At 40.1% G+C, this 13,675-nt stretch overlaps 1 protein-coding gene across 15 annotated transcripts in view; it reads right to left on the reverse strand.

Moving 5' to 3' along the window:
• The window catches only part of FREM1 (FRAS1 related extracellular matrix 1), a 91,445-nt gene that overhangs the window by 33,195 nt on the left and 44,575 nt on the right, over nucleotides 1-13,675 (reverse strand). For 11 of the 15 annotated variants that reach the window (XR_007630461.1, XR_007630462.1, XR_007630463.1 and 8 more), the window contains exons 11-21: nucleotides 13,179-13,375; nucleotides 11,903-11,993; nucleotides 10,736-10,903; nucleotides 9,995-10,203; nucleotides 9,083-9,176; nucleotides 8,390-8,642; nucleotides 6,510-6,707; nucleotides 5,066-5,251; nucleotides 3,882-4,078; nucleotides 2,900-3,128; nucleotides 819-963 (exon numbers count right to left, since the gene is read on the reverse strand). Coding sequence is in view for 9 of the 15 variants with exons in the window: in XM_050328623.1 (XP_050184580.1) it covers nucleotides 819-963; nucleotides 2,900-3,128; nucleotides 3,882-4,078; nucleotides 5,066-5,251; nucleotides 6,510-6,707; nucleotides 8,390-8,642; nucleotides 9,083-9,176; nucleotides 9,995-10,203; nucleotides 10,736-10,903; nucleotides 11,903-11,993; nucleotides 13,179-13,375 (1,967 nt within the window). In the remaining 6 variants the exon portion in view is untranslated. Of the gene's footprint in view, nucleotides 1-818; nucleotides 964-2,899; nucleotides 3,129-3,881; nucleotides 4,079-5,065; nucleotides 5,252-6,178; nucleotides 6,190-6,509; nucleotides 6,708-8,389; nucleotides 8,643-9,082; nucleotides 9,177-9,994; nucleotides 10,204-10,735; nucleotides 10,904-11,902; nucleotides 11,994-13,178; nucleotides 13,376-13,675 lie in introns of those variants that run through there. The other 4 variants (XR_007630465.1, XM_050328630.1, XM_050328631.1 and 1 more) reach the window with 4 other exon arrangements.

Below are 13,675 nucleotides of genomic sequence, written 5' to 3' on the forward strand. Positions count from 1 at the left end.
CCCTGATGCACTGTGACAAGTTACCAGTTAAAAAAATGGGGATCCCAAGAGATGAGCTCCTTTTTAAAATGTCCAGGAGGTTTGCCTCTCTTGAAGCCAGCTGCCTGTATACAAATTATGTGCCAGGCAATTTCTGATCATGTCTAATTCATTTATGATCCTTAGTTTTGAAGCATAGGGGAAGTTTGTGTGTACCATTTCACAAGTTGAATTATGGCTGAGGTTTAGAATATAAAAATTTATAATAGAAGAGAATCATTAATCTGAAAACCTTTCCCATGCATCAACTTTGTGGATTCGCTAATGCCAAAATCCAGAGTTGCTTTCAAAGAGGCATTTTAGGCAGGTGTTTATCTCAGGGAAAGGGAACACAGTACCATGGTGGTCAGTGTTCACCAGAGGTGCATGAAGATCAGGAGTGTCTGGTAAACGTTCTGAAGCAACATGTGAAAGATGCAGTAAGCATGTTCCTCCACCACGGCTCTTTTTTTTTTTCCACTCTATTCATTTAATATTGACCAACATTAAAGCATACTCTTCTTTCACTAAATATTTTTTTTTTTTAACAGGCTGATAAACACCTAGATGGAAACATCTGTATTGGCACCAGTCTGTGACTAAGTATGGCTTCTTCTCCCAGTCAGTCACTGAGGACATGGTTTAATGGTGAACATGGTGGGGTGCTAGTTAACAGTTGGACTTGATGATCCTAAAGGTCTTTTTTGACCTTAAGGATTCTATGATTTGCTGTTTTGATCCTTTTTCCATCATTGTGTCTGAACACATTCCTCTCTTAGAGACAGGAACATGTGACTTACTTGCTCAGCAGTGGTTTCTCATCATTAACTGGAATGACCTTTACTGAAATGGTTCTGAGAACTTTATGTTTTCCATCTGATAGCTGGATTTTAAAGCTGTCAGTGAGGTTTTCAGAGTTGTCATGCAGGTACATCAGCTTCATTCCTATATGGGGTGGGAAGGGGAAGAAAAAGAAGAGAGAAAGAGAGGGAGAGGAGGGGAGAGAGAGAGAAATAGAAAGAACAACTAAATCTGACTCCTGCAAAATATGTCACATCATTTTACTCTGCTTCCATCACTCTTCTTCTGTCTCCCTCCCCTATTCCCTGGTCACAGTAAACTTGCTTTCAGCTACCAAAAGTTTCAGAAACCACTGCTGTTAATTACACTGCTGTTAATAACAACATACTATTGAGTCAAAGTCCCCAGTCTGACCTAAGTAAGGAGTGACTCTCTTCCAAAAGGGGTCTCAGTCAATCTGAAAAAGGCACGTTTCTTCTCCTCCCAACATTCCAAATAACTTTGACCATAGAGAGAGTGAGACTGTCAGGCAGCACTCTTCTGTGCTCTAAATAATCCTCAGGAAGCTTTAATATAATAATAATGGCCAGTCTTCGCAAGCGAAGATCCAGGGAAGGTCTTTCCACCTTCCAGCCTGCGCATTGGATTTTTTTTTAGGTGAGACACAGTGTGCGCGGAACTGAGCCCACCCTTTAATCCTAAGGTTCATCTGCCGGGGCCAAGCGAGCTTGGACGGTGGCAGCGAGGTCCTTAGGACGTAGGTGGGTTGCCTTTAAGGGCTAACGAGCCCCACCTGCCCGGGAGTGGCCCTGACCGGGAATCGAACCCGGGTCTCCGTGGTGATAGCGCGGCGCCTTTACCCCTAGACCACCAGGGGCTCCGACAGGAAGCTTTAAGGAAGCATTAAAGTCACAAAAGACAGAAAGTCAGCTGTCCTTATGTCTATGACCATGTACAATCAGAAGTTCTGGGCTGGAGGTGGCTTGTTCACCATTGTGGACAGCAAAAGCGAGAGAACAGCCAAGGAAGAGAACCAAAACGAGGACGTGGGAAGGCTGAGGAATTTGGGGTGGACACCTGATATTTCTCATCGTTCATGTTGGACAGGCAGAGAAACAAAAAAAAATCATTACTCATTTTTTTTGAGGGCTGAACTAAAAATTGAGAGGCAGTAGTATGTTCATGTCCCTCTTTATTTTGATAGATTCCACATTCACTAAATAGCCATAGTCTATTTAGTGAAGAATCTATTATATTCTTGGCAGTGTTAAATACACTTTTTGATTACATGTACTAGAAAGAGATTTGCTGCTTCAAAGCATGTTGACTGATCATGCTAAGCTATAGAGCTCTGGTTCACACCTCCTTTGTTAGACATATGGAGTTATATCACAGCCTTTCAATATCTAAAGGAGGCTTACAGGAATGATAAAGAGACATTTTTTACCAATGTCTGTAGTCACACAACAAGGAGCACAAGTTTTAAACTGAAAGGAGGTAGGTTTAGGTTGGACATAATTAAAAAAGGATTCACAAAAGGGTGGTGAGACACATAAACAGTTTGTCTAGAGATTAGTTGTGGAGGCCCTGTCCCTGGAAGTGTTCAAGGTCAGGTTGAACTGGACTTTAGGCAACTTGGTCTAGTGGAAGATGGCAGGGTATGTGGACTAGGTGCTCCTTAAAGGTCCCTTCCAGCCCAAACTGTTTTATGATTCTACGATTCTGTGATCACTTAGAGAAATACTTAACCCCATGATCAGTTAATGTGTCTCTGTTTGCTGTCTGTGTTTCAGGTGCTCTCCAACATTTAGAAATCTGCTTCATGATATGTTACATTACTCCCTTTTTTTTTCTGAAGGCATATTACTATCCTTTCTGACATACAGGTCTCTCAGGATGATTTTACTGATAGATCCTAAAAACAGTAGATAACAACAGCATTAAATATGTCAGCTATTGCCAAACACTGTCTTGAAAATACTCATGAGGCAAGTGAATAAATAAGTGTGAAGGTTTCTTAGTGTGCCACTTGCCTCAGTAAAGTAATGAAAGACCAATGTCAGAAAAATGCTGCACCTACCATTCTTCAGTAGCTCCATGGAAAAGTCATGAACAAGCAACGCATGGTTGTTGTGATTGCGGTTAATTAACTGTTTATAGTGTAGAATATCATTGCCATGAATTCCATTAATAAGGAACCCATACCAGGGCCTCTGCACAACCCCAAATACCAAATGGTCTTGAGGTACATCCAGGTCAACTGCATTGATAACAGACAGATCCAGCTCTTTCATCTCCCCTTCTTGAACCTGAATGTGAAAGAAAAATATCCAATCCTTTTATATAAAAAGAAATAATAGAATTTCATCATGGTTTCCTAAGCAGGGGCAAGTGTATCTCCACCCCCTTCCCAGTAGCTTTTTGACCTGCCTACTGATTTCAAGAGACAGAGAAGTAAATGGTTACAGTGATGAAAAGAGAAGTTGAGATAAGGAGTTCATATCTGCCCCAATTAAAAGAAAAGGTGTTAGATAAGTCAATGTCAAATCAAGTGCTCAGAAATGCACACAGGAGAAAGCCTTTAAATACAAAAATGTATCTAAAAATACAGATGCATGTAAATTTATGCACTTTTTACTTTACAGTAAGATTAGTTTACACTACCCTAGCATGGTGTTCACAAAGTTATTTATATAAAAACTTTCTTCAAAGAAGGGAAAGGTTATGCCAGGAACATAAAAAATGCTCTGTAGAAAAATTGTGAAAGCTCATGAGGAACCACAAGAAGAAAAAAGATATTTCTGTTTTCTAGATGACTTATTTGTTTAAAGATTTTAACCTATTTTTTTTACTTAACTATAAAATTTCAAAAAGAGTTATGAACTGCTCCCATCCCACTGAAGCTCTGTCTAGCAGGATTTAACTGAGCTGAACTAGGCTGGACTACACAAAGTAGAGGAAAGATGCACAGGAACAGGAGTCAGAACAATGTTCTTATTGATATTAAAGAGTCTTTTCTGTTTAAAATAATTCTATGACAGGCATTTTGCTTATTTCCTTACTGTAATATTCCTGGCTATGAATTCTGGGACTTCATCATTGGTTGGGGTGATCAGCACAAAAAATGGAGTCTCTGCTGAGCGATGCAACCCATCAGTGACATAAAGTACAAACTTATCCTCTGTTGGCTCCATTCTCATGTGCCTGGCTTGTACATAGTTTATATTCATGGCTTTCAGGTGCTTCAGCTGAAAGGAAGCTAGAGATTTTAAAAAGAAAACGAGTTAGCACAATATTTTCCTGCCCTCTAGTCATATATATCATTAAAAAAAAAAAAAAATTGTCCTTTTTCAAAGAATAAATAACTTGGATAAGTTATCAGTCATTTTTTGGCTCTAAGAGTTACCCTGCACGTGTTACTGCAGGACACATGCCCTTGCCCAAGACAAATATACATCATTCTGCTTCTGGTGGGACCATACATCTTCATACTTCTCAGTTCAACCTGCAAAACTGAGCCCACATAAATATAACTCAACAGGTACGAAAAGGTCTAAGGTCCATGATTCCTTGGCAGTGCTAGGTTAATGGTTGGACCTGATGGTCTTTTCCAAGCTAAATGATTCTATGATTCTATGATTCTAATTACACTGTTATTGGACCAACAGATGAGGAAAATGGGGATCAAAAGGCTCAGTGATTACAGGTTTCCAGCTCAAGAAACTGATAAAAACTGGTAGCCCTACGAAGCATGACACAATCCATTCTGCTGATGGTGAAACAATGTTTGAAAGTGGACAAGAGAAGAAACCCAAGTCAACCACCGTCTCTATCGCCTTTGTAACTTTGCCTTGGAAACTAATGTGGGAGCCGGGTCACTCCACTTAGAAGACAAATATATTGGTGAAGGGGTATGTGAGAGATTTTCATGGGGGAGTGAAATGAGAGGCACAGAAAGCAGACTAATGTCTCATATTGCCACTTCTAATAGACTGCAGCTGGAATGCATAAAACAAGGATTGGCTTGTTTACTTCAAGTGCCAATTTTTCACAAATGCAGGGCTGCAGTTTCCCTTTAAACTCCACCCACACAGTCCCACTGCTCTTCATTTGCCAGCACCTGCCTCCCTAAATAAGCCCATATTAATACCCACACCTGCAGCTGCACCACCATAGCCCACTGCAAAGCCCTCCATGAGCCCTCTGTATTCCATCTGCTTGATTACCATAAGCTGTTAAGACTTACCTATACTTATTCCGATGTTGCTCTTCTCAAATCCAGGAGAAGGCAGTATATTTTCAATGTAACCAAACTGGGGAGGAGAAACCAACACAAACTCTAAGTCATCTGCAGTGGTGTCAGGGTCAGTAGCAAACAAGTGGTTGGTTGTAAGGGCTGCCGAGGAGCCCTCCTCCACCGCAAAACTTGCACCTGCACACAAACAATATGATACTCATTATTGCTTATTTAGCTCATTTTGCTGTTGTTTTTGTTAAAAAGAGTGGAAATAATAACTAAGGGGGAAAATACAACAAATGCTTAGTTACTGGAGGGCTTTGGAGTTTTTTTCTCTGCTTTCACCAACAGCTCTGCTCTTGCTGTCACAGAAGTAGAGAAGAAGGGGATCATGAAATTATTTTACTGGTAAGTTATTAGGTATGGTTTATATACTGCTCAGAATCAGTTGTTACCTCTGTTTGTCAGAGCATTAATTACACGAGACCTGTTAAGAATTGCTTATAATGAACAATTTTTCATGCATCACTGCTTAATTTCCCTGCTGGGACAATGCTTCATTTCCAGAAAACCACTTGGGTGAGAGACTGTAAATTACAAAACTACTCATAGATTTGCTTAAATGTTCTCTGAGATGTATAATATATACCTGACAAATATATGCTTACAAATATATACCTCACAATATATGCTTACAAACAAATGACATTGAAAAACACAAGCATAGGGCAAACACACCTTTAATATGTATACCACAGACCTCATCAAAAGCCCAGGAAACCAATGGAGATTTCACACAATGGGCTGTTGTTGGACTAAATGTACATTACCAATTCTATTTCCACTTTAACTAAATTTTTTTTTAATTCTGAAGAGTACTAACGAAAATGTAGCTTCACATCTATTAATACACAGTCTATCTTTGGTCTTGATTCACTAAAAGAATTAAATATAGGTAATACAGATAATAATTATTCTCTCCCTTCATATAAGGCCCAAATTTCTTTATATACTTTACATGCAAAGGTAGATAGATATTTATGTTTGTGGTTTGCACTGTATAAGCCTGACAATTTTTGGACCCTAAGTTCAGTTCACGGACAAGATATTGATCACTATTACCTAGACATAGCTTATAAATGCAGCAGTGGGCATGTATAGATGGAGGGGAGCAGATCTGTGCACTCTCATCTCTAATAACCACATGATTTAAATACACAGCTGAAGAGCAACGAGCAGTTACTCATACACAGGCAGCTGGACTGGGTGGTTGCATCTGCACTAGCAAAAGAAAAAAAAAGATGGAAATTCTGATCCAAAACTTTTATATGCTGTTCTCAACTGACTCTCTCTAATGCTAAAAGGCAAAGAACAAAAAACTACCCCAAGTCTTTAGCCATTACAGTACTCGGTAGCCCACTTTATAAATGCTATAGTGAGAGGAAGCTTTCACCAGTTGCAATAGATGGAGGCTGGTTGTCCACTGGAAGTACAGTGATGTTAAGGTCATACACAGGAAATGGATCATGAGGTGCAGCTGGAGGAGGAGGAGGTCCATCATAACAGCAGTCTTTCACATCTATGCCAGCCTCACCATCAGAGACAATAAAGGTTAAAATCTCAATGGAAGGAGTCAGACCAATCTCCCCACCTGTAAAAAAATACCGAGGTTTAGAAGAAAAGTTTTATTGAAAGTTCATAAAGAACAATCTTTATCCTGTAAGAACAGTCTTCAGTATTGAAAGTCAGAAGAAAAAAGAAAGCAAGAGCAAAATTACAGGAATTCTTGATTCTGCCTGGTGGGGGTGCTGTTTGTTTAGGGATTTGGTTTGTTGTTTGTAATGAATTTTAACCAGCTCACTTCTACTCTAAAATAAGATGGTGTAGAAAAGAGAATAATTATTATTATTACTAATAGTTATAAATTTCTTATTGCAATGTTATGATGTTACATTGTTGTAAAATGGCTATTAGTTCTCATGATTGTTCTTTGTGCTCTAAGGCACATGCAAAATATACATTGTGCAGAAAAAGAGTTTTTTCTGCATTCCTTGTTGAAGACTGTAGGAAAATTTTTCTTTTGTATACATGCTCTCTCTATGACAAATGGTAATATCCATATTCTTCCAGAAGAAAACTTTTTTTTATATCAAGTAATGCATATATTCCTATGTGCCTCTTATCCCTGCAGAATGGGCTACAACAAGGGCTGTGCTTTGTTACTGAACTGTATATTATGTCTGTGTGTAATGACATTCAAAACGTGGGCTGATATACAACTGGGAACTGCCACCCCTTGCAAGAAGCATCTGTGACTCAGAGCATTCCAGCTCTCACCACCTCTGGCAGACTGTGCCTTGCACTGAAGGAAAGGCAGTGACTCCCACACTCTCTTGTGATATCTACTGGCAGCACATTTAATGTGTAGAAATTTGGGAATGAAAACCACAAACACTTCATGCTTGAAGGTAAAACTTCATTGCCCCTGCAAAATTCTGTCACTGAAATACAGTTCCTGGTATCTTTAGGCCAGATAAGAAAAATTCATTGGGGGTGGTCATAATCAATACATCCTTCTCAAATACCAGCTGTTCATTTTAGACAGTGCCAAGCTTGAAAATATCACATCTATCCTCCATGCTAACACAAAATTACATAATAATTCAACAGAAAATGAGCACCTTTGGAAAAAAAATAAAGCTGTTAATCAGAGATGTTGAAAAGAGAATGCCTTTAATGCTAATGAAAGTATAAAATTAATAGGAAAGGAAGTTAGCTAGCCCTTGATTTCTGTGAGTAATTAAAAAAAAAGTATTAACAATAAAACCACAAAAATAACACCTTTTTAGCACTGTGTTTCTCAAGAAGATCAGAATTTCATTCATCTTATGATGCAGAAAGACTATGAACTATCCAAAAGTAGATATCCTTCTAGATTGGAGAGGCAAGTAAGAAGTACCAAAAGGGTTTTTTACTGTCATGAAACACATAAAAATACTCCAGTTTGTATCTAACTTAATAATAATTTTGTCAAAAAAGCCCCAAGATATTTTGTTAGCAACAGGGAAAGAGGTGTTCCATGATTATGATGCTTTCGTGTACTTGTTCTAATATAATTTTCAGTTGAAACGGGGATTTTGAGAACATATTAAAACATTTGGTAGTTGTCTATCATCAGCCCTATTCTGAAGACAGTTTACTTTTTTCCCTAGCCACAACATGTGGTTCTTCAGCAGTTCCTGCTGAACTTGTGCAAAGGATGGGATTCAGGTTAAGATTTTTTTGCTAAAGCCTCTCTGACCACCTTCCAATGCAGTTCTGCCCTTAACTCACTAGTGTGCTTGTACGTGACTAAACCAGCGATGACATCAGCTTGGGAGAAATGATCCACAGCAATACCAACTTTCCTCACCACCCCGTGGTAGGGCTGGCGAGGCAGCGTAAATGTCAGTTTCATGTCATCACTGTCTGCATCTGTGGCATAAAGGTACTCTGAGGAGATGACCACTTCTTCGCCCTCCAGGCAGTGGAGCACAGGAACAAGGCCTGTTCGCATTACAGGTAGCTCATCATTCACAGGCAGCACCTAGTCAGAAAAATAAGAATTTTTTATTTTTCACTTCAGTGGAAGCCTGTTGTTTCAATACACTGCTTTGCCACCCAAACTAACGATATGGTGTCAGTGTCAGAGTACAGTGAGCTTTCTCTATAAACAAAAAGAAACCAGCTGAATTAAAAATAAAAAGACAGAAGTAAACCAAACTAGATGATTATAGTTTGAGTACAGAGTGCATAATTCCAGATAGAATAACCCAAGCTACAGTAAGCACAAATGCCTTTAAGCTAGTGCAAGTCAAAGCTCCTCTCAAATTTGCCACATGAACCTGAAAGCTAGGGATGAAATGGAAGCCTAACACATTCATTATCTTCCAATTTCCAAGGGAATGCAAAAACTTTCAGAAGTCAAGATCTGAACCCTTTGCCTCTACACAGGCAATTGCTTTCAGAAACAGGCAACGCACTGACCTTGACTTGCAGGATGAACTTTACAAAGTGGATGCCATCTGTGGCTGCAAAGAGAACATCATCAGTGAGAGTCTCAGAGCCATCATGACGATATCTGTGAAAAAAAATTAAAGAGCTACACAGGTTTCTCACAGAAAAAAGAGAAGCTATGCTTTCTGGTCTTGCCCTACAATGTGAATCCCTAACACTATAAAAAATGGTTCCCTGTGTCCCTAAGACTGCTGATTCTGGATCAGAATATCTCCAGAGGGCTTTTGGGGTCTCTGATAAGAAGAAAAGCCCTAAGGTAAACCATATATCAGTTGAGAAAAAGGTTTCCCTGTGGCTTTGTCATCTGTGTCCTGGCTGCTTGTGAGGTGTTTACCAAACATTTATGTTCTCAGTGTGGTAAGTGCCCACTTTGACTAACAAATGGAAATAGAGTCAGAGAACTCTAACTCTGCATGCATGCAGAAAATGTCTTGCTCTTGCCACAAATAAAGAAGCAAAATTTTAATCAGCAAAATTTTAATCTTCAAGTTAATCGTGTTAACATACGTTTTCTTGTAAACTAAGCAAGTTTAATAAACACACAACTTCCTTAAAAGAAAAAAGCTTGCAACCATTGCCTTCTTCACAGGAACTGCACAGCTGAATATAGAATTTGCCTCCTTCTTTGCATGAGCCACTGCTTTATGGAGAAACCTCTCTTCATCAGCTATGGTGCTAATTCCCATTTCCTGGCTACACAAAAGCTCATTTCCATGGTGACATGGCGAGCCCAGGGAATCTTGGCCTAGAGCAGCTCTGCCAGAGCTGTGCTGTGGTGAACATTGCTAGCTGTAGTCTCTGCAACTTGCACCACTACACTGCAGGCTTTTACTCATCTGACTGAGACTCAGCCACACAAAAGACAGCCACCACTCTTCTAACCTGACTGCCAGGGTACGCAGGTCCTCACAGGAAAGCCTGTTGCCTTCCTTCATGGGAATGCCATCCAGCTCCACCACTCCATGCTGAGGCTGCCTCTGCAGGAGCAGGAAGAGATGCTCCTGTTTTGTGTCTGCATCAGAGATGAGAATGTGTCCCTCTGTAACAGGGGCCAGGCCACCCTCTTCCACTCTCAAATGGCTTGTCAAAACCTGCAGGGAGGAGAAATGCTGAGCTCTCTTTTCTACTGCACCTCCAAACATGTACCAAACAGGGCAATTCCCATTTGCTCTGGTATAAGGATGTGTGCCACCTTAAAAACCAAAATGCCAAATACTCTTTTCTGCTGTGTCAGAAAAACCCAGGAGGTTACCTGCAGTGAGCCATGACATGTGTATCCCAGTTCTCATCCCATTTATGGAGGCTCCTGGCTTCCATAGTCAATAAGCAACACAGAGTAGAGGGATGCAGTTATGCTAACCGGGATGTGACACAGTGTTTTTGACCAGATACACAGATGCCAAAGGTAGTCCACAGTTTATTTAGCACAAAATATCTCACTGCACACTCATCAGACTTCGCCTCCCACTTCCATCCTAATGCAAGCCATTAGCAAGACACCGAAACTCTGATCCCATGGAAGCATATTTTTTTTATCAGTCAAATCAGGATATCTCTCTGCATTTCTGTTTCTACATGAAGCAATTTCCAATTCCTTCCTTCTCACTTTCACCACCACTGTACCTCTGGAGCTTGATTGTCCACGGGAAGAATAGTAATATTGAAGCAGATCCCATACAAAGTGCCTCCATGATGATTGCTGACAGAAAAAATAAACTGGACTTGCTTAGGTTCAGGACCGATGTCCTGCAGCGGTGGCATATAGGCAACTTTCATATAGTTCACAGCATGCTGCAAAAAGAGAAGAGGCATGTAACAGTAGATAACGGGAGTACCCATAATTCATGACATAAGGACCTTTCTCATCTCTTGGTTAGATGCTATTCCAACTGTCAAAATTAAGTCCTGAAATTCTGCACTCTTTTGCTACCAGCAATACCTTGATTAAATGCATCTTTAACTGCCAGTTAGGTGAGTACAGGTTCAAATACTCAACTGATAGCAAAAAATATAGACACAATTTATAAGTGATAGCAGAGGTAATAGGTCCCAGGACCTTTTCTAACTGTGATTTTAAAATAAACAATCCATAAAAGCTAACATCTCCCTCAGCAGCTGAATTTGCCCTCACCAGCGTGAATAACAACTGCATGTCCTGTACCCCTCAGTGAGGGCTGGCCAGTGGTAGAGGCTAAAATATTTATCAAAATCTTGCATCCAGATAGTCATATTAAGCACACAGTTCAGGATTTGTAGTCTCAGAGCTGTCATTAATGGTACTGCAACGATCACCAGTATGCAGCTTTAACCACACAGCAGGATATAAAACAGGGCACTTTAGTAATACTTGTTTGTCAAACTGAAAATGCATGAAAACTGAACAAATAAATCCTGGAAGGTGCCTGTTCCCGGCTGGTTCCATACTGTGCCACACCTATTGGTGGAGACACTGAGAAGTGGCAGGAAACTGTTCAACTGTTTCATTTCCACATTTTGTGTCTTTTTTCCTTCCTCTTACATCAGATGAAGCCAAATTCAGCCTACCCTGAGCAGCTGCAGCCCCTGCTGGTTTTAGGAGAGCTGTGTTTACATATTGCAAGACTGAAGCATGACAGAAATTTGTTTTAAAAGCTGATATTGAAATAACAACGTTTGAGCTTCTTCAGGAGAGCTCGTGATAATACTGCTCCTCATTTTCCACCTCTTGTTTTCCTATCAAAAAAGAGCTGAACACTTGTAATTTTTTTACATTGTTTACAACTAGCTATGAGTTCAGATAACATAACAAACCTGAGTAAATGACCGCAGTGCAAGAGCAGCAGGATCCTTGACCAATTTGGGGATGGTGTCCACCATAAAGAGCTTCCCAGCATCTGAGTAGCTACACAAAAATACCTATGTCACATACAGGCTAGCAATACCAAAGAACAGAAGAAAACCCAGTCACTTAGCTCAACCTTGAATTTCAAATTACTTTCCCACTCCCAACTGCATTGAAAGGAAAACCATTTTTCTTTCTTCTATCCTTGCTATTCATTTAAACATTAGCACAGAAAACTGACCACAAGAAATATTTTTCAGGATGGTCATGAAAAATCACCTCATACCTTATAAGCAAGCTCTGGGATTGCTACAAGTATGTCTCTACACATCCCAGATACCATTTACACCACCTGCAAGTCTCATCCATCACATTCTTACTGCTTGCACACCTTCATTTATCTTCATGTAGAAAAATAGATGATTTTTTGTTTTCTTGCATCTTATAAACTCTAAATGAACCAGGTTCCAGCAACCTGGCTTTCCAACAGCAGTGACCAGCAAACTGGATAACTATATGGCTGTTTAAATGACTAGGGGAAGAGCGTAAATGTCCTTCTCCTCCAGCTATGTCCTGATCTTCTGTTGCTTGAGGTCAAAATTTAAAGTGTTGATCTTCAGCTTAAACCATAGAATGTTTGGATTTAAAACTTATCATTTAGCAAACTGTTGCCAATGCTGTAATGAAATCACAGCATCAGTGACATAAACTGCTACTACGCCTATTCATCCCATACCACTAGTTGCCCCCAGAACCTGTTATGCCTCCATTCTGCTCCACAGCTTCCTAGTCCAGGACCAGGAGTCCTTCACAATGCCATGGTAATAACACATATTCTTGAAAAAGCTGTAGCACCTCATCTTCTCAGTCTGGGGCAGGCACGGGTCAGCCTCATTCTAACAGAAGAGATGCTGTGACTTGTGCTTGAGGCTATACAGGATCCCACAGCAGTTTAAAATGCATATCCAACAAAGAAAATATTTCAGGTGAGAAGCTTTCCTGCTTCTTATTTCTTACTAAATTGTGAATTGGGTTTTTTTCATTACAATCTGTATTACTTTACTGTTTTAGGCTCTAGCTCACCCTTAATCATCAACAAGAGAGCTGCAACCAGCTATTGTCCCCTGCCATTTTAGCAAAAAGATTAAGAACTTGAGGCACTAGCATGTTACTGCCACTGAGGCTGCTCCTCTTACGTAGGTCATTGCCCTGGCCCACCTGAAAGGTATGTCAGGTTGCACCTACCCATGGGTGCAAGAGAAATAAGGGGAAGTGGTTATGGTGTATGTGAGCTCCCTGTCTTGCTCTTCCACATCAATGAAGTGGAGATGCTTCTTAGTTAGGTGAGCAATCTCAGTCTCCTTAACAACCAGGTAACGGGTCACGTCTGGGGCTTCTCTGGGGAGCTGATCATCCACAGGAATAACGTGCACCATCATCACCTGCAATTGGGAAGGTAGTAAAATCACTAGCCATTCCTCTCAATAAGAGAATGCCCAAGTAGCTGCTTACAAACATGTACACAGAAGTAAGTGGATCACTGGAATATGAGATACAGGACATGGCTGTCATATCATATCATGAACACGTAAGTAATGGAAGTATACAAGAGTTAATGCAAAGCTTATGAGTCTTAGAAGTTTCCCTCTAAATTAAATGCAAAGTTGAATTCAGTATGTTGGACTCTTGGGTAAAATAAACAGTCTATTCTCATTTGACTTCAAGAGATACTGTCTCCAAAT

The sequence above is a fragment of the Myiozetetes cayanensis genome, unplaced genomic scaffold (assembly GCF_022539395.1).
Source record: "Myiozetetes cayanensis isolate MyiCay16 unplaced genomic scaffold, myiCay2020 scf4, whole genome shotgun sequence".
Classification (NCBI taxonomy): domain Eukaryota; kingdom Metazoa; phylum Chordata; class Aves; order Passeriformes; family Tyrannidae; genus Myiozetetes; species Myiozetetes cayanensis.